We start from the raw sequence: 20,371 nt of genomic DNA, 5'->3' as shown, positions 1-20,371 counted from the left end.
TCTTTCTTAGCAAATCCAGATTATAGACATCATTTCTTTCTTAACAAATCCAGTTTATTATTTATAATCTGTAAGCCAAATCCAACCCGAAAACTACAACAATCTTTGATCTTAGCTTTATTCAATTCCATCTAAGAAACATATTAAGTAAATAAATATTAAAAACCTCTTACATTTTCAAACCAATCTAACATTTCTTTTTTCAACTGTTACTTTCATAAGCTCTACTCTAATAAACTTTACTTCGTTAAACTCTTAATTCAATAAGTGCTACCAAAAAAGTAAGCTGTATCAAACAGAATCTTTGTGAGATGTTTGAAAGAAAATAAGACAAGGTGATGCAATAAAGATTATCAAATTTTATGTACAAATAGAATAAACATAAATACATGATAAGACAAGTTTATCTTTATCCCACATTATCATTAAAAGAATAAATCATAAAGTTAAAATCACAAAATGGGCAGAAATAAATGTAATTCAGTAATTCACTCAGAAAATAAGACACATAAAAAATATTCGTACATTTAATAAGACTCTAAACTCTAAAGTCTAATCTAATCTAACCTCCCATTGCCTCTTCGGTCCCCATTTTGGATCCATCTAGAAAAGCCTCGCTTTTGACAAGAAAGAAAATTTCAGAATGGTCAATGCCTCAAATTTGTTACAAACAAATAAAAGTCACTTAAGATGAGAATAATCTAAAGAAAGCTGCTGCATTTGTCAACATGTAAACTGTAAAGGATCTTTTCCAGCTGCCAGAATCAACCTGCACTTCAACAGCAGAACCATCTATGGCAAATTCGTACACAGCCAACCCATTCGGCAAGGAGATGTATTAAGAGAATAATCTAAGAAAATTGTTCGCGTATGCCATTGGCTTGACATCCGGGTGAGGCTGTAAGTTAATCACAAGACAAACATGAAAATTCAAAGTTATCTTCCAAAGGTTCCAAAAATTATTGAAAATAAAACACACCATCATCTGCGTGGGAAGGGAAGAAAATAAGATATACATATATGTAACCATAACAGCGAAAGACATTACAATTATTCAAAAAATAGAAGCTACTGACCACAGCTGAGAATGTAATTATATTTGGCTTCAAATCAGGGGCTTCAAAACGAATAAAAGCACCCTTGTTACCCATCTGCAATAGTCGAATTACAAGCCAATGTAAGCACCACAACAAAACATGCTACATTTATAAGAACAATTCGGCAATGGTAATAAAACCATCCATTTCCATAATTCAACTTAAAGTATAATCTTCAACAGCCATAAGAACTTACAATGGGTTTTCCAGTTTCATGTTTAAAGGGAATTAAGTGGATTCTAGCTGTGAAAACAGTATAGACAGTAGTACAACTATTTTAATAATAGGTGAACTACCAGTAAGCATAACTATCATATTGCAATACCAGAAACTTTGTCAACTTTGCACGAAAGTTCAACAATAATATCTAATGGTTATTTATTCAGTAAAAAGTAATTGACATTTTCTGAAAAGACGAACAAAGTTGACTTAATGCTTCTGTAAGATAAGCAATATCCAAATGGGATCTTTTTAGGTACTTCTTTGTGACTCCTCAATACATATATTATAATTCCTAAATGTATCCGACTTTATGATACTTTTGCTAACATGTCAGGTATATCCACTCCATGCATCAGTTCATAGCTCCCAGTTTAATCTGAAAAATGTTCAAACTTAAGTTTGATATAAATTTATTTCAAGCTCAAAAACAAAGTAACCTAGCATAATATATAGAAATGACCAACAAAGTTTGTCAAAACTACATCAGATATAGAAAGAAATAATCCAGTAACCATAATTTAGTTACCTGGTCGCAGTAATTTGGTGCAGAAAATACAGTAATAAGTTTTCCATCATGCTCAATCTCATAACCTTCGTCCTTTACTTCATGAGATCGCACAACTAAGTCTGTACATTGAGTAAGGTATGTTAAGCACTGACATGGAACGAACAATATAGACAGTAGTACAAAACTACCTAGATTTCATTTTGACAAAAGAAAGCTACCTAGATTATTATCCTGCAGAAATCTTTTTGTCACATCAGCACCAAAAGAAAGACCCACTCCTCGTTTGCTAGGACCTCTTCCAGGGAGAGGTTGCGGATCACTCCATAGTAGTTCACACATCAATCCTAATGAAAATCAGACAAAAAAAATGAGCATGCAAAGAGCAACAGACAAAGTCAACTAAGAGCATGGTCAACAAACGCATAAATTAGACACACTCAACTTGGACAAAGTTGAAACATAACTGTCCTTGTTAAGAGTTTAAATACTTTTATTGGATCACCCTTGGGATTTATGGTTTTGCCAACATCATATCAAACACTATTTTATCAAGAAGTCTTGTGTTGGAATCTTAAAGATTCCTAAATTCCATTAATTTAAATTATATCACAAAGGAAATCAGGCATATAATAAGATCAGCATGTTTTTGAGTTCATGTGACAAGTCCACCGACTCAATTCAGGTATGCATGTAAGATGGTGTCACTATTGTCAGCCCATCTCTTATTAGCTCAAGCTTTTGGGATTCATAGTGCTTTAAGAATCCTTTTTACTTCCAAACTAAGACAACTCTTCCAGCCTTCTTCTGAAACTCTCGGTTTTATGGGAAAGGAAGGACAGCCAGCCATCTGTGACCAGACATAAAAACTAAATCTGCTTTAAGAAAAAAGATGGATTGCTTAAAATGCAATTGATGGAGTTTGATGTCCTCAAGTAAATAGATAAGAGTCACCAACAACATACCATATTCCAATTAGATACCATGTGCTACACAATCCTCCCAGTTCTTTGATGGGAAACAAAAAATTTTACAAGGAGATAAAAAGATCAGTATTTCAGAAAATTACGTGGACAAAGATGTGTCCACTGGTGAAAAGTCAAGATGAAGAAAAGTTTCAAAGGAGCAAAGAAAGCAGTAGAACTTAAGAAGAAAGATGTCCCTCAGGATTGCTTAGTCAGTAAAAAAGATGTTCTCAACGCACTGTCTCTCAAAGGAGACCAGGGGCAAATTCTGTTGTTTTTCTCATTCCAAAATACAAATCCGCTCTCTCAAACTTGTTCCTCAATTCTTCTCTTCCAAAAGTTATTTAAGATTAGATGATAACATAGGAAATCATTCTTACTGTGATCACTAGGAAAGTATTACACATATGACAATATTTTACAATTCTTCTCTTCCAAATTTTTGTTAAGATGACATAGGAAAATCATTCTTGCTTTGATCACTAAGAAATCATCACATGATATACAATTAACATAAAGGTGAAAAAAATATTATGCTATATCAGATAGGCCAAAGAGCCTGTTGATGGCAATAATATAAACACAAGGAAGCAATAACAAAAAAATATACTAAACTGGCCACATACCTTCCTCAGGAGGCTCAAAGAACCGATCAATTGCCCTAATATCAGACAGTTTAACACCATCAACACTAAAAAGGCCTCCATGGACTACAAAAACCTTCTCATTTAGCACATGAGCCAAAGGCAAACAACAGAACACTTCTGCAAAGAGTTCCACAAATGTTTCGTTCAACTTTGATCGGACCTCACCCTCGAAGCCATATATCTTGTTCATGCTCTTGCTCTCATGATTTCCTCTAGCAAGATATATAGCTGAAAATTTTCCACACAGTTAAATAATGCAACGTGAAAAATGAATTACCGGTCACAAACACATCATAATCAGGAACAAATTCACATAACAGTAAAAATAGCACAGCAATTAATATTCTTTGACCAAGACACATAAACAATTCTCTTGGTTCAAAATGAACAGCAAACACATATAGAATCATTAAATAAAATCTCTTACAACTGGCCAGTCATTGAAGCTGGGAAAAGAAAAAAAACACCTGCAGAGAAAGCTGAGGCTGAATACCAGAAACACAAGAATCAAAAAAGGTTTACCTGATGGAGACATGCACTTAAAGGCAAATAATGTGAGGATGACCTCCAAAGAAAACGATCCCCTATCCACAAAGTCACCATTAAACAGATATGGATTCTCTTCTGAGGGAAGCCCATTAAGCTCAAAAATGTTTAACAGATCATAGAACTGCAAGCATTGCAAACATATGTACACAAATAAGTGCAACAAGCTATGGTTGGAAATAAGATAATAACAAACAATTGTGCATAACTTGGAAGCAAAAAGACAGATTTCTGAGGACGGCTATTAAAAAGAAATATAAACCAGATAGAAAACTTGAGAAAGCAAAGGTGCCAAAATGCTTAATCATAAGACGCAATAGTAGCAATCTACCAGAAGTTTACTGGAATGGCAATAGATTATAGTAACATTTCAGTGCTCAAATGAATGCAGGGATATAAATACGCAGATAAGACACATGCAGAATCGGGAAAGTTGGATAGTATGTTACTCATCAAAGTAAATCCAAATAATCCATAATCTAAACACATACTACCACCAATCTTTAGTCTTCAAGAAAATCAACAAATACATAGTAGATTTTTGACAAAATAATTATGTGATCATCAATTAATCTCTTTATTTAAGAAACGTTTTCAGGAAAACTTTAAGAAAATTGGAGGTAAAAACCAAAAACATAGTTTGGTCAGTGTATCACCACAGATATGAAGTATGAATAATCCTTTATATATACATCGAAATATTAGCAAATTTTGTGATAGAACTCCATATATCACTTATCCAAAGATAGTATACTAATAAATTTGCAGATCGTTCTATTGCCAAGCTCACAACAGGTTGGTGCAGAATGACATTTTCCATCAACTAACCTTTTTGCAATCTAAAAAGGTGTCAATTATCGTGTTTGTAAGTGTTACTCCATCAATTTCAAAATTAATGTCAAAGTATACACTCACTCCATAATTCAAGAATGACTAAGCAAGCAATTACCTGACCATGTATATCACCACACACAGTAAAATGATTGTCATCAGGAATATTTATATCAACAAGAGAAGGCAGAGCCCGCAACATTTCCCTTGTTTGTAAGACAATCTGGAATGCATACCTACAAAACAATGCAAGCAGCATTCAAAGAAAAGATTAAGACATCACCATTTCAGAACTAAATTCATATCCATCTGTGCTTGTTAAACATACCGTTTGTGTAAGCACTTCTGTTTCTTGAAGTCATCAACCATTTTCATTACAAAATCCAAAGTAATAACATCTCCCTGTATCCTTGCCCCAGAGTACTGTGGCTCCACCTCTAGAATGGAACAGAAATGCAATGTGATCAATATCTATGGATCAAATCATCTGATGAAGTTCTAATATCATAAAAACAAAAACCACAAAGTTCTTTCAGCAATCATGATAGAAGTAAATACAATCAGTATTAAGAGGTGAGGCAAGAGGCAAAAAATTGATCGTCATGTCAAGATTAGAAGTGTGAGGCTACTCATGCTCCTACTTAAGACCTTATGAATTCAATTAAAGAATTATTAATTTAAGATTACAAAGGTATGTCATTGAAGCATGGAATTAAAAAGGACGCACAAAGTGGACATCTCTATGGATCTGTACATGTTAGTTTGTAATGTCATTTCCACACATGAATTCCATCAATTACTTATACTTGTGACCAGTAAAGAAAGTAATAACCAACAAATGATAATAAAAACCGCATCTTTTTTGTTGTTGCCAAGCATTATATCCTTTGCCAACTATCTTCAGTTAAAGCTTCTGTCATTCTTTCAAAGGACATTTATTCATTTTCTTTTACTACAATATCTCAAATATTAAATATCAACTCATGTCCACAAGGTCAATTTAGGGAAAAGGACCCTGTATTACCAGAGAAAATACTTCCAAATGTTATGTAATGTCATTCACAGTTCTATAAAATGTTCGAGCTGTAAGATGCTTTTTTCCTACTACACTATGAGAAGGGTATTTGTAGTTGATACATATATTCTCCAATTAACTACCAAAATGAGGGTTTTCTGATTTTGGAAAATTATGAAAAATAGCTAGTGAGTCTAGTTCAATAACTCATTTATTCTGAGCTCAAACCTAGTTCAAGTTTTCGACCCTTTGTAAAGACACCACTACCACCGCAGCCACCCCACCAATAAACCCCTAGGACCATCAGCACTGCCACCACTATTCCAGTAATTGTTGTGGCTATTGCTGGCCCCACTATCACCACCACCGCCACAATTGCTGCTGTAACTGCCACTATGACTGCTTGGATGGGCACAGATGATGAACTGGGGCTCATCCCTATTATGTACAATATATTAAAAAAAAATAATAATAGAATTAATACTTAATTAATAACACATTTAATTAATGGAAATGAATATACTTATTTATTCTCTCAATGTCACTTTTGTCCACTTTCTGCAGAACATCTCTGATGCTTATATATGTTAGGGTGTCTATAAGGATTTGCAATTTCTCTTATAGCGACATTAGTGCTCAGTTTGCGGAACTAAGTTCTTTTCTAACTTTCATTCGTAATTCATAAATCCTTCAGACATTTTTTCAATTAAAAATTTATGTAGATTATTGTCTCAACTAGATCCATTATTTTCTTATTCTTTGTCAGCACGATTCCCTCCAAATTGCATAATGTTCTTGGATATACATATATATTTTCATACATAATTCTCAATGTGTAATTTGTGATATTCTGGCAGACCTTCAGAGTAAACTTTTTTGGTTGTGCAAACTATAAAGAAGAGTGACTAGTGCAATTATTTCTTATCCCATAATCCCCTCCACAGTATGCACCATGACATGTCAAAAAATGATCTCATATCCTTCTTTTCAGTCATTGCCACATTTCCTTTCCATTTAATATCTAAAATTACGTCCATAATTACTGATGGCACTCTTAACAGACAAAATTCACCGTCAAGACAATTCTAACCAATCCCAATTGGATATGCATCAACTTTTCTCTAAGTTGAAATACAGTGTACTCTTTTGATAGGTATAGACATTTTATTAATTCATTAATGAAACAGGTAGAGAAGGGGAAGCTGGCTACACCACTCCACCAAACCTACTTATCCTATATTTATACATTAACTAGTGAATTCTACTTAAGTGGGACTCACATAATACAACCTTCGCCAGCACAATGGTAGTACTAACATAAATGATGGAATAATGAATAAAAATAAGTAAAGAAAGAAAGGGAAAAAAAACAAAGAAGAGAGATCACTAGCTAAATTCACAACACTGAAGGATAGAAGCCGTATCTACTGAGTAAGAAAAATCATGAAATACAATTCAATAGCATTATCCATTGCCCCACTAATAAACTACATTCACAAAATAATCAATGCTATAGATAACAAAGTTTCCTCCTAAAGAGAACAGGTGTCGAAATAACTGAATTATCTCGTATTTTTCTTTAATTATGCCTCTCACAGTATGCTTCAAATATTATCATGTTCACATAAGTATTCATCTACTTTTTTTTCTTTTTTTTTTTTTTTGCATCAACAATGACAATAATGAAAAATCATCAATACTATACGGCAGAAATTCTGATAAACATTACAACAAAAAATATTATCAATATTGATCAGCGAATATTCTAATGAACTTTACAACAACATTGAGATGTCATTTCTTGGAAGACATACAAAGGGAACCATCAAAAGAAGATCCAATGAGAACAGTCAAATAGAAGCCGACAAGGGAAAACAGAAAAAGAAAAAGGAATTTATAAGTACCTATAGAATGAAAGTCGATGGAGTCAGCGATTGATTGCCTTTCAGACTCAGGTACAGCAATTGCTTCTTCAAATTTTAGTTTCTTTACTGCTTTTTCACATTCTTTTACTTTCCTGGCAGCATCAGGATCATTGGGACAGAGTTTCTTGACCTAAGTTGTAGTATATCAAATGAGCAACATATATTGCAAAACTTCCAAATAGATAAGTCTATCAAATTACAACCTGAAGAATGGAACATTGAAGGTAGTACAATGCACCAGAGACTAAATAAAGAAATGGTTACTAGTTCATTGAATTTAATAAAAAATCCCCTTTTTTTCTAAACATTTATGATGTAACAATGAACAACAGATTTCTTTAAACTCATATATCAGAGGTGTTCCAAAAACTTATATTTATTCAGTTTCTCCTAATTATCAATTAAGAACTCGGTTGCTTAATTGCAAGGAGAGCAAATGGCCTCAAAAATTATGTAGTCATTGCAGTGTTTCTAAGATAAAGAGTATCAAACTTGGTCACACACAGACATCTCTATAAACAGGAAAAAAGTGATGTAGATATATCTTTGGCTCAGATGAGCAAAAGGAATTCATTTGAAGTTTGTATGTATTACAGAGAAATGAAAAATCTTTGGCTACAAAATTATGCACACAATAAAGAGACATAGGAATTATCTAGGAACAAGCAAATGTGTTGAAGTGGGTTGTCAAGAGGAATTTAGGAAAAATGTTGAAAAGATTTTAGTTACAAGAATATGGGTTACTTAAGAGCAAAATCAAATCATGAAGAATTGGTCACTCAACAACTCCAAAAAGAATAAAACATAGATGGTAAATAGAAACAAATAACCATGTTTCCTATGGTGATCAAAGAACACCTAGGAGAAAAAATACCTGCTGGAAATCTTTAAGTGCTTCTTTAAATTTCCCCATGGCAAGATAAGCAGCACCTCGCCTATAATAACCCTGTATTCGGAGAACATCAGACCAAATGTGAAAAGAAAATGCACAGAAAGCAGAAAGATTTTAGCATGTGAAGCATGCCTTTGAATATTTTGGATCAATTTCAACAGCCTTTGAAGCATCCTGTATGGCACTACCATACTCCTCCAGCTTAGTGTGGGCAAATGCACGGTTGGCCCAGTACACAGCATTTTCAGTGTTCAATTCAATTGCTTGCGTATATAAATCAATTGCTTGGCCATACTTGTGGGCTGAAAAAGTAAACTTCCAGGATTAGCACAGCCAAAAAAAAAAAAGGCAGCAAGCACTTCAGAGCATAAAGTTATGCCAAACGATGAGACTTACAATGGGAACAAGTTTTCCCAAATGCAAAATCAAAAAGATAGCCAGTAGTGATGTTGATGAAAAATCAGATTCAAAAAACGAAAAATATATTAGATTACAAGCCAATTACTTAAAAACTACTATATTAAACTGGAATTGCATTACTTTAAAAATAAAAACAAAACATAAACCAGCACCTTTGAAGGCTTCATTAGCAAGGACTTTGAGTTCTTCTGCTCTTGAAATATTAGAATTCTCAGTCTCCATATTGGGCATAACTAGTATTGCCTTTTCGAAGAGGTTTAATGCTAGCAAATAATAGACGCCATAATTACAATCTCTCCCAGTTATATGGCGTTCTGCCTGCTCCATAACAAAAACAAATTACCAACCACCATATTTTCTCTAGAAATTAAAATTTGCAATCACAAGAAACAGAACAGAAATCTTCTAAACGACAATGACCAATACCTCACAACACAAAACTAAAGTATGGCGTAAATTACAAAATTGAATTAAAAAATGTTTAGAACTGCACAAATAACAGCATTTGCTTCCATAAACAACTACATGGCACGATTTAACTTTAATAATAACAGCAAAACAAAGTATTAACCAGCCACTATTGGAAATAACTAATAACTCTACAAAAAAGTAAGAAAAATTAATAAGTAAATAAAAAATACACCAAATACATATTAAAATCCTAGGAACTTCTGAGCTCCATAAATTAGTTTTTTTATACAAAAATGGAGCATATAACGTAAACTAAAAATACCAGAAAAGAATAAAACAAAAATAAGTTAATCTTTGTAGGCTTACAGGTAAAACAGGCTTAAAGAAGGATTGAATAAGAAAAAGAAAGTACCCGATAGAGTCTGATCTTCCTCCTGACCGATACAGAGAACAGAGAAGACAAGACAAACCCTAGTGAAAGAGTGTGGTACAATGTATAAAATAATTAGGGGCTTTTAGCCACCCACGAGGCTTAAGCCAATGACCAATGTCTCCTAAGGTATTGAAAATTAACAAAAGATGCCCCTGACATCAGTACCCCGTTATAACTTTTGAGACGTGAAAGTGACCGAGTGATGAAATCTCGAATATACCCCTGAAAACAATAAAAAGGTTAAGTGGGGTTCATTTACGTTTTAGACGTTTTTATTTTTAAAAATGAATTCAAATATGAAAATATGATTGTATATTTTTAAAATTCGAAAATGCGTTCATTATCATTTTCAAAAAACAAGATTTGAATATGAAAATAGAGAAAATATGTTCACTATTATAATACAAAACAGTTTTTGGAGAGAGGATTTTGAATTTAATATTTTAAAAAAATTGTAACAAAAACATTTTTAATTTTGACCAATATACTAAAAATCAAATTAAATGAATAACTGTAACATGATGAACCACCTTTGGGTGTTTGGGTCTCCAAGAATGCATTCCTACACAAACAAACGCAAAGGATTAGTGTGCACACCTCGAATAATGAAATAGGGTGAGCAGTCTTCACTCACTGTTCTTCTGGGCCTTAGAAAGGATAGTCCAAAACTTCACATTTGTAGGACAAAAGCCTAAGATAGTTAGATTATCTCGAGTAATCAAATTCTCCACGTGGTGTTTTTCCATTGAGAGCTCGGAGAATTGCTAGATCTGATGCAAGAAGCTATCAGAGACCTCGGGCTGGGTGCGACTAACTGCAAAAAAAACAAACAAATAACATCAATAGGAACTCAAATGCCCGACAAATTACAAGAGAAAAGAATGGTCACCCACTGGCGTCCTCGAAGGAGCCTTTTCTGCCACATGGACAAAAGAAGTAGTCGGAGTCCTAGTTGTCAATCTTGCCAAGGATTCCCACTAATCCTTACAAACCGGGCCGGTTCACCTTGGAAAGATAATAAGGCCCACCTTTACTCTTTTTCAAACTATACATGTGGACAAACTTGGTCATTCTGAGCTCACCCAAACCGGCCTTCTAGAAAGCAATATACATGCTTACCAAGTATAGGTAAGAATTGGAAGTCATTTACAGTGGAACAATCTAGAACCGCTGCAAAACCTTAAAGATAAACGGGTGAGGTGGGAACAACACACCACACCTCAAAAGAACTTCCGACATCGCCACCAAGCCACTAAGCAGGCTATCAAGAAGACAACCGTCTATCACCTACAGCTCGGCGGGTAATCCATAGTCCTCGCGGATTCGAAGTAGCTCGTCCTCTAGCAAGAGGGAAGGGTGATGACCAACCGACATTTCCACTGCCATAAGGGCAACACCCTCATTGGAGTCACCACCTTCCACCTTCACTATGGTACCCTCGACACCACGAAAAAGGTCCTCCTTGAACCTTTCATTCTTGAGGAAAACCGCCTCCTTATGACTACTCCTGAGGTTTGCATCGACAACTTGGTTGCTACTGCTAGCCATCCAATGGAGTCACTTCCAAGTAACCTAACAAATTCAATGACAAGCTAAGACCAACAACCCATACACCAACGACTGCCTTCTAAAAAACCAAAGGTAACTATCATACAAATTAGAGCTTATCCATCAGCCCAAACCATCAACGATGGGCCTTGGCCAGGAGATGTCGACGAGTACAACAAAAGCAGAAAAGAAAAAAGGGAAGAAGCAACTTACGAGGGTAAACGTCTGGAAAAATGTTGATGGGATCTTAACAAAACTGCCACACTCTCAAAGTCGGAAGAAGCTTTAAAATCTTAAGAGTACGAAAAAAATTGAGTACGACGTGCCTTTTATAAAGAGCCCAAATCGGGACCGATCACGACCCTTCATTCAATCCACGCGTCATCATTCGAGATGAGGAAAATAACTGTCATCTTGATAATCGAGGCATCGCCCTGCCAAACTAAGTAACAAAAACCTGCCAATTGCATTAGCATGGCGATTTGCTTGGCTACCCATTAAATGTTGGGATAAGACTACTCAAGTACCCGCAATCAAAATCTCGCTTATACTCCCCTTTTCCTTTTACGAAACGATGCCTCATCAAGCTACGAGGTTTAGCGAGCTCCACTACCTTGGTGAACCAAGTTCATAGCTCGCTACAACCTACGAGTAGGAAAGCCTCCCAGGATAATCCCTAGCACAACAAAGCGATTTTACCAAAAACCAAGCACAAGGTTTCTTAAAGGGCAAAGAGATGGAATGATACATCCAAAGTAAAAGCGAATAGGTATAGGAAAAAGGTAAAATCCTTTATTTACCATTACATTAATGTCTTTGAGGAGTTACATTTAAAAAAAAAAAAAAAAAATCATCACAAGAACGACAGGAGAGTAATCCTCATCTGAAAAGGACGAGCCCTTCGAACCCATGCCCTGAAGCGATGTAAAACGACATTCGAGCCGTGTCCTCTCATTCTTGAGAACGCTAATGGCACTCTCCATTTGCTGCGTTTGTGCATGCAGCTAGTTGTTCTCTCTCAAAAGAGTGGCAATGCGCTCATTCCTCAACCCCAAACCTCTATACAACGTAACTTCCTCCTCGATGTGGTTGTCGCAAGCTGAAGCCAGAGCCACTCTCAGCCTCACAGACTTCTTTGCAGACTCTCGAAGATATTCACAAGCAATCTCTAAGCTCTGCAACCTTGGGTAGACTCGCTGGAAGAGAATAGTCAATAGAGAGAGGAGCTGCACGACTAACATGAAACCAAGTGAGCACAACAAATAAAAAGGCGAGCGAAGATTGTGAAGGAGCAAGTTCAAACCTAAGCATGCTCCGCGATTGTCTTCTGCAAAAAGGGAATCAGTTTGTACCCCCTCGTTTCCTCCCAACCGGCCTCTGTGGTGCACTCATAGAAGGCAAATAGCGGGACCTAGAGGTGCTCTAGAAGGTTGTTGATTGGTCATGCAACAACATCAATAACCACTCTTTCTCTGTTTCCCTCTTCGTTTACCATCGGTCGTATGTTCGCAGAAATCTTCTCTATAGTCTCTTTAGGTCTTAAAACCCAATGACAAGGAGGAGTGATGCCTGGCATATGGGTAGCCTTTGCCTCCTCCTCCTCCTTCTGAAGGAAGGAGCGATAGACGGAGCCCCCCTCTAACTGTCAGCATCGTCGCCCACGTCTCCCAAGGGTGTAAGAACATATGATAGGGGCTGAACTTGCTGAAGACTTATCGCCTCTGGTGTGCATTCAAGGACCAACTTTGTTGTCACAAAGAGGCCATAGTAGAACAACCCCAAACCTCTCCCGACGACAAAGACGACGTCTTAAGTGTTAGTGTATGTCCTAGAAACCATTCGTGTTGTCGGTTTTAGAGCATTTTGTCTTGTATCTATATATTCATAAATATAAAAGAAAGTTTCTTCAATTCATATATGTAATTGCTTCCTTTATTCAGTCATGCATTTAAAATAAAGTATGTATATGAATTGTCCAGATGATTCATTTAATAGGTAAATGAATTCGAAAAGGGTTCCCTACGGAAGCAATATAAATTTGGGCAACTATATTGCAGTAGATATATCGGATGCTTCCGAAAGATATCATGAGTTGATATAAGTACGGATGACGATGATAGTCATGTCACTAGGGCATTGGTATGGATTAACGGTTGGAAACTGTTTTTCGAATGTGACCGAATAACGACAATCACTTGGAAAAGCATGTAGTCAATGATTTATCGTTTGGTTATATCAGTGCACGATGTAGTCCTTTGACCTGAGACATTATAATCGATTCGATTGGATGCGTATGGTTCATACGGTGTATAAGTACGAGACTAATCATGTTTCGTACATAAAGCCTATTTGGTCATGCGTTGTTCATATGCGGAAACGACGATGGTCAGAGGGGATCCATTGACTCGAAAATATAGGATCGGGGTATCGCTAACTCCATTCGATTCGAGTTCCTAGACGAACATCGAAAATGTCGAAAATTGAATCTCTGGCCAGAGTCTATTATTAGCATACAAAAGCAAGTTTGTGATGACGAGTTCCAAACATATGGATCGACGATTCGGTAGAAGATCGAGTTTAGATTTTGACGTTCTATGAATCCATACTCGATTAGGATATCTCAATGGAGGGACTTTACCTGCATGGTACGTAGATCTGAAATGGGTTCGATGAAGTATTCTTCATCGTGGTTTGGGACTATGGCACTTGCTAAATGTTTACCATAGTCGTTGGGCCTCCGAACGGTTTCCGGATTCATCCAGAACCAGCTCACGGCTAATCCTGGTGGACCTACATGGTCACACCAATAGCCTTGAGAAGTTAGAGAATGATGAAAAGAGAAAATGATTATCCGAAGAGGGCTAGCACCTTCCGAGGGTAATAACGGGATTTCTATAGTAATAGTTACATAGAAAACAATTTGTGACATTTTAAGGGTTAAAATGGTCAAGCAATAATTAATTATATTTAATTATTATATCTTAAAGTGTTAAGATTAATGAGATGAACAAAAATAACCTTTTAATAGTTAAAGGGTAAAAAGGGTAAATTTATGGGTTGTTAATGTAAACTAGTTTAGTTTACATGGGCCCTTGAATAATATTGATTATTCAAAGGGTAGCATATTAAATTCGTGGGGTCCCTTTATAAAATAAGATTTTATTGGGCTTGGAAGTGAAAAATAAATAATTGCAAAATAGCCCAAGTATATATAAGTGCAAAAGGTTGCATTTTTGTTCATTATTCACTTGTTCACTCAAACACAAACTAAAAGCTCTCTCTCCCTAGCCACGGCCACTCTCTAATCCTCTCAAGGTGATGTTAAAGTGTGGAGGTTTCATCCTTTTGAAGCTAATCTTCATCAATCCAAAGCAAAGGAGTAGGTATAATCTCATATCCAAGCTTTGCATGTAAACCGTTTTTTTTAGTCCATGCTTTCATTCTCCATCTCCACCACTCTTCATGCATGCTGAATCTTTCATTAAGGACCTCATTATCTGGGAAACCAACGTTTTCACCAAAGTGACCACCACTAGAAGACATCTTTAGATCAAGGAAGAAAAGGAACCCTAAAAGGCTAGAAATTGTTCGATGGATTCAAAATTGAAAGTGAATGATGAAGGATGAACATCCAACCCGAAAACACTTGCATTTATAGGAGGCAAAAGCGTTATAGCATCCCTTCGATATCCCCAAAACGACTGCAATCCCTGACGCTTCGGGGTATGAGACGATGAATTAGTCACGTCCCATTAAATGCAATATCAGATGACATTGGAATCCCGTCAACTACCGTAAAGCTACAAGCAGACTAGAAGGTTGCAATAAGTGATAAGACCATACATGACAGTGTTGATGGGATTAGAGTGTAGAAGACTTAGTTTTTCAGGCTCACCTCGACCCTCAAAAATTAGGGGGTAGATGTTGTGCGGTAAAAAAAACCCAGCCTGGGCTCGATAGAGAAGCCTAGGACATGCCTCTGTATGGATCGAACATCAAGCTCGGGAGTGAAGATACTCAGTGAAAGGCACAAACAACCAGCCCACGTGTGTGTTGTTGTGATTTTCGCAAATATACAAAATCGTGCAAGTAATAAAGTGTATGAATACGGATGTCAAACCCAAGGGAATTACTATTATCAATTACCAAATTAAACTATCCTATTACTATTTGATTAATCCAAATTGTATCAAGGAAAACCTAAATTAATTAAAAAAAAATAACAATTGAAATTAAAAGAGAACTAAAAAGGGAACAACTAAATAAAACTTTGGGTTTAATGCAAGATGACTAGACTTAGGGAATAGATTTCACACCAACTCTTATTCATATGTATTGATCACATATGCTAATTTCATTAAGCTTTTCCTACAGGTCAAACGCCCTAAATTTCCAATAACTTTCACTCGTACAATTATCAAATTAACCCCTAATTACTTATTCAAATTATCTCTAATCAGATTTAAGCAATTGAAGATCATTACGCTCTATGGAGTTTACCAAAACCTCACAAGTCGCGGTAGTCCATAAGTTCATTCAATTCTTGGGCCCTTAAGAATCAAAAGCATTAGGCATAATAATAAAACTTAGGAAGAAATCTTAATATAAATCAACACATAATCAAGAGATTGGGCTACATCTTAGCCCTAGAGAATAAATTTAGTTCATAATCAACATGAAAGAAACAATCATCTTTATTAAAATAAGAAACATGAGTCTATAAGAAAGAAGCAAGAAGAACTTCCCTATATTGTGAATCAAAGCTCCAAAAATTCTAATACTTTTCTTCTTTACAGGTTTTCCTTTTCTTATTCTCCCCAAAGAATTCCCAAAATAATGCTAAAAGACTTCTATTTATATCCCACAAAGGTTAGAGTTTTATTTTCTTTAATTCTATTTAGTTTAGGACTCTTAACCCTATTTTCCTAATAAAAAATGGAAGAAAAATTCCTAACTGTCGTGACTATGCCCCAGCACTATGCTACGGTGTGGTTGATTCTGATCAAAGTGTGTTGTGGCACAGTGATAACTTCCTCTTCTTTACTTCAACTCTCGCATCATTCCTCAATACTCTAGAGATGGTGATTTTTTAGTACAATAACTATGGAATCTAGAGAAGTGGTAAACATATTAAATGTAGCCCTTTGAATCAACAGTTAAAGAATTGTCTTAATCTGAGGTCTATAGCTTGATTTATTGTCGAAACACCAAGGCATGCTCAAACTAGAGTGTAATCTAGAATCTCCTCTTTACTTCAAAGCTCCATAACTTCTTCAATTCAACTCTGATTCTCGATCTGTTTGTTTCTACTCGTCACTCATTCCATTGTCGACATGATACTTCATTCGAGCATAACATTTAGCACTAATAACCAGAAAAACACTCAAACACACCTATGATCCCATAAAAGACAATGATGAAAATATTAAGCAACTTTACAAAATTAAGCCTAATTTCTCACAAATAATCCCAATAAACCACTATGTAAATGTGTATTTTTAAGCTCTTATCAGTGTGCGACACGACGTGTGAACGGGATCATAAAAGGGGCATGTTGTATGAAAATATATTCCTACTCGGATAGATCATCTTACCATGTATAAGCTACACACTATAATCAGCGACATGCGAAAGTGCAAACTCCACGTGCTCTCCATGTAGCTCAGTCAAGAGGAGAACTGTAAAGACACCTGTTGTCAGAGGAAACACCATCATTAGCTATGGCGTAGAGGCATGTGAGTTTCAAACTACTGTGCGATATCAGACAACGTGGCTAACGCACTTATCATCATAACATTTTAAAGCTCTCTCTCTCTCTCTTTAAAAGCGGTAATGGCCAAAGGGAATGACAAGAAGAAAAAAGAAAGGACCAAACAAGCAGAAAGAACAGAAAAAATTCTCTCTAGTCCAAACATCAGCTCCAAAGAAGAGAAACAAGATGGAGAAATCCCCCTCGATCATCGGGGAAACCATCTTTTGTATCCCAATATCGTATAGTCAAATAAAATATCAGTGGATGTAGGCCTTATTCGTTTCTAGGCCAAACCATTTTAAAAATGTCTAGTTTTCCTGCCTTCCTCCAGGAGGCGCATGACCACCTTGGCCATCACCGCATGTGGGTCAAGTCTTCTTTGCTGGTTCTGATGAGTGCTTGAAAGTGCACTTAAACTTTGTAATTTTAAGGTTATGTTGTGTGGGAATTAGGTTTAATTTGCTAATTTTAATTAATTTCGATACTTCTTTTGTTTTTTAGGAACACATGTATGTTTTATGAATTTTTAGACATTTAGGTACTAAAAAATGAGGATTTTGAGCATGCACGTTGAAGAGTAAAGAATCATGCAAGAATAAATGGTTTGAGAATCGGAGCTCAAACGAAGAAGCTATGAATATTTGAAGATTGTTCACAGCGGAGGATTTTTGTGCCACGGCGTGCATGAACATGCAGCATGAAAATGGACGTAACTTGAGCTACACAACTCCAATTAACCTGATTCTGGTGGCGTTTGAAATATAAGAGATAGAAATATAACTTTCATGTTTTGGTCGTATCTAGTTCAACATGGAAGATGGTTAAAAATGGATCTGAAAGTTACATCAATGCATGGAAGACAAGCAGACGCGCATTCTAGAACATGCCTTAGTATTACTATAATAACTTGAGCTAAAGACCTTATATTGTGATTATTCTTAGACCATTGGAAATCTAATTCGAATATCTACAATTAATGTGCCCATGTCTTCGTCATATTCAAAAAATTTCATGCTAAAAAGTGGAAGTCTTTCTGCACACAATTCCAGTAGCAACTGTTAACAAGAAATAGACAAAAAATGGTAACTTCGCGAAGCTACCATTAATTCCTCAGTACAAACTGGGAGCTTTTACACATATTTTTGTAAAGCTTTGGAAATCTAGTTTATGTAGAATTTTACGGTTCATTATTCCGAGTTTTCTAGAGGAAGATATTCTAGTTTTAGTACCAAAGGGTTGGCATAGGAATCCTAATTCTACAAGGACTTTACTTAAGATTAATCCGAATTTTATTCTCCTATTTCATATAGGATTGTTCCCATTACTTTCCCACAACCCTAGCACTATAAAAGGATGTCTTTAGGTATTTTTTGGAGAGACTTCAACTTTGAGAGAAGCAAGTAGAGAAGATCATACTTATGGTTTTCATCTTTTCTCTTGTACTTTATGTTTTTGAAGGTTTTGAGGTTTGATTTCTCTATGTTTATGTGTAACTAATTTCCTTTTTAAGGATCCGATGTAACCTAGCATGAAGGTTTTATGATTTGTTTAATTTTATTGTTCTATTGATTCAATATATTTCTTGTTTCATTTATTACACTTATTTCGATCTTGATGTTTTGTATATCATATGCTAACTCTGAAATACAAAACAATTGATGGTTTGAGACAAGGTAAGGTAAACATCATATGCAAACCTTGAATAACTCTTTTGAATGATTGGATTGTGTTGAGGCAAACATCAGGCTAGATACAATTTGGTTCATATTTTGAGTACTTCTTGTTCTTAATGGATTCTTGATTGTTAGGTTTTACTAAACATCCTAGTGAGTTTAATGGTTAAGAATATTTGGTTAAACCCAAACATCAAACGATAATATCATAATGCTGGAACATTGAAGCCTAGGATTTGGATTGAGACAACAATAAATAATTAGTAGAGAATCAGATTGTTATGGTGAAATTGGATACCTAGGTTTTTCTTGCATTGGTTTTCAATTAAGTTTTAATTGTGTTATTTAATTCAATTGGTTAAGAATTTATTTTGCTTTCTTAGTAATTAGTTCCATTTCTTTTGTTTACAATTTTGTTTATTTTATTTGTTTAATTAAGGCATTGTATATTAGGATTAATTGAGTGCTTACAAATATCTATGGGATCGACCTTTGCTTTTGCACACTATACTGTACTATCGATTCGTGCACTTGCGAGGAATTAAAATTGTTCATCAGGTTCCCAGAAATCACACACCCATCCTACTTGGTTCTCCCCAGAGTCAACCAAGTATCTCTGGTTGATGCATGTCTTCGTCCCGACATTTTAGTCGGTGTAGAAATTCGCATTAGCACTAGATCTTCAATACATGACATCACTACTTTAAAACCTGGCCTAGCTCGGCTTGGCTGGTTTAACCGGTCGGGAGCTTCACCTGATCGGGTTAACAATTTCTCTATTCACCCAAAACCCTAGAATTTGGGATGATGATCGGCGAACAAGTGAAAGCTAGGATGTTGGGGCTTTTGAAGAGAAAGTGTTGGTGAGTGCAATGGTGGCAACGAAGTTGATTTCCGGTGAGTGCAAAAAAAAAAAAAAAAAAAAAAAAAAAAAGGCAACGGCAATAGCCAACTTTTGTCGGCGATTGGCAAGGTTAACAGTGACGGGGTGAGGTGGGTTTGGTCGGGAGGAAGAGGGGAGTATTTCCAGGGTGATGGGGGAGGGTTGTCGATGTCGGCCTCAGTGAGATCTGGCCTAGAATGTCGATGCCGACGTCGATAAGACCTGGCCTAGAATGTCGACGCCAGTATCGTTGTTAATTTCAGCCAAATCTTGGTTAGATTTTCTAGGGAATTGGCTCAAGGGATGATTGGGATTGCATTTGGGGTGTCGTCACTGCCAACCAGTTGCCAGTCGATTTGCATTTGAGATGTGTTTTCTAAATTTCAAACTTGTAGGGACTTAAATTAATTTTTAGGGGTGTATTTGCTGAATTTAAAAGTCTTGTCACCCGGTTTAACCAGCCGGTCAAACCGGTTAAACCAGTTAACTCAAAACCTAGCAACTTTGTCGGGTTTTACCCCAGATTGGTTATTAAAATGTTGCATGACATGTCATATCACTGCCATTAATGAATTTTTTAATCAATCACTTTTCTTTGAAAACACC

General features: G+C 35.8%; 1 protein-coding gene across 4 annotated transcripts; it reads right to left on the bottom strand.

Annotated features, from left to right (window-relative positions):
- Positions 1-417: 417 nt before the first annotated feature.
- Positions 418-9,438, bottom strand: LOC116128810 (serine/threonine-protein phosphatase 5). 4 transcript variants are annotated; one of them, XM_031414569.1, is made up of 13 exons: positions 9,218-9,436; positions 8,778-8,947; positions 8,628-8,699; positions 7,733-7,883; positions 6,057-6,266; positions 5,142-5,250; positions 4,932-5,049; positions 3,959-4,106; positions 3,416-3,664; positions 2,046-2,171; positions 1,846-1,946; positions 1,077-1,151; positions 418-898 (listed from the first exon to the last, which is right to left on the bottom strand). In XM_031414569.1, exons 1-13 carry the CDS (start codon positions 9,390-9,392, stop codon positions 839-841), a joined length of 1,764 nt encoding a protein of 587 aa, XP_031270429.1. In that variant the 5' UTR covers positions 9,393-9,436; the 3' UTR covers positions 418-838. The 4 variants fall into 4 exon arrangements, with proteins under 4 accessions (XP_031270429.1, XP_031270432.1, XP_031270430.1 ...); XM_031414570.1 differs by lacking the exons at positions 418-898; positions 1,077-1,151 and adding exons at positions 1,433-1,575; positions 1,657-1,695 and having other exon boundaries at positions 9,218-9,438; XM_031414572.1 differs by lacking the exon at positions 6,057-6,266 and having other exon boundaries at positions 9,218-9,430.
- Positions 9,439-20,371: the final 10,933 nt, after the last annotated feature.

The sequence above is a fragment of the Pistacia vera genome, unplaced genomic scaffold (genome assembly GCF_008641045.1).
Source record: "Pistacia vera cultivar Batoury unplaced genomic scaffold, PisVer_v2 Contig204, whole genome shotgun sequence".
Taxonomy (NCBI): Eukaryota; Viridiplantae; Streptophyta; class Magnoliopsida; order Sapindales; family Anacardiaceae; genus Pistacia; species Pistacia vera.
The sequence above is the reverse complement of the archived record's forward strand: the minus strand, read 5'-3'. Positions and strand labels throughout refer to the sequence as shown.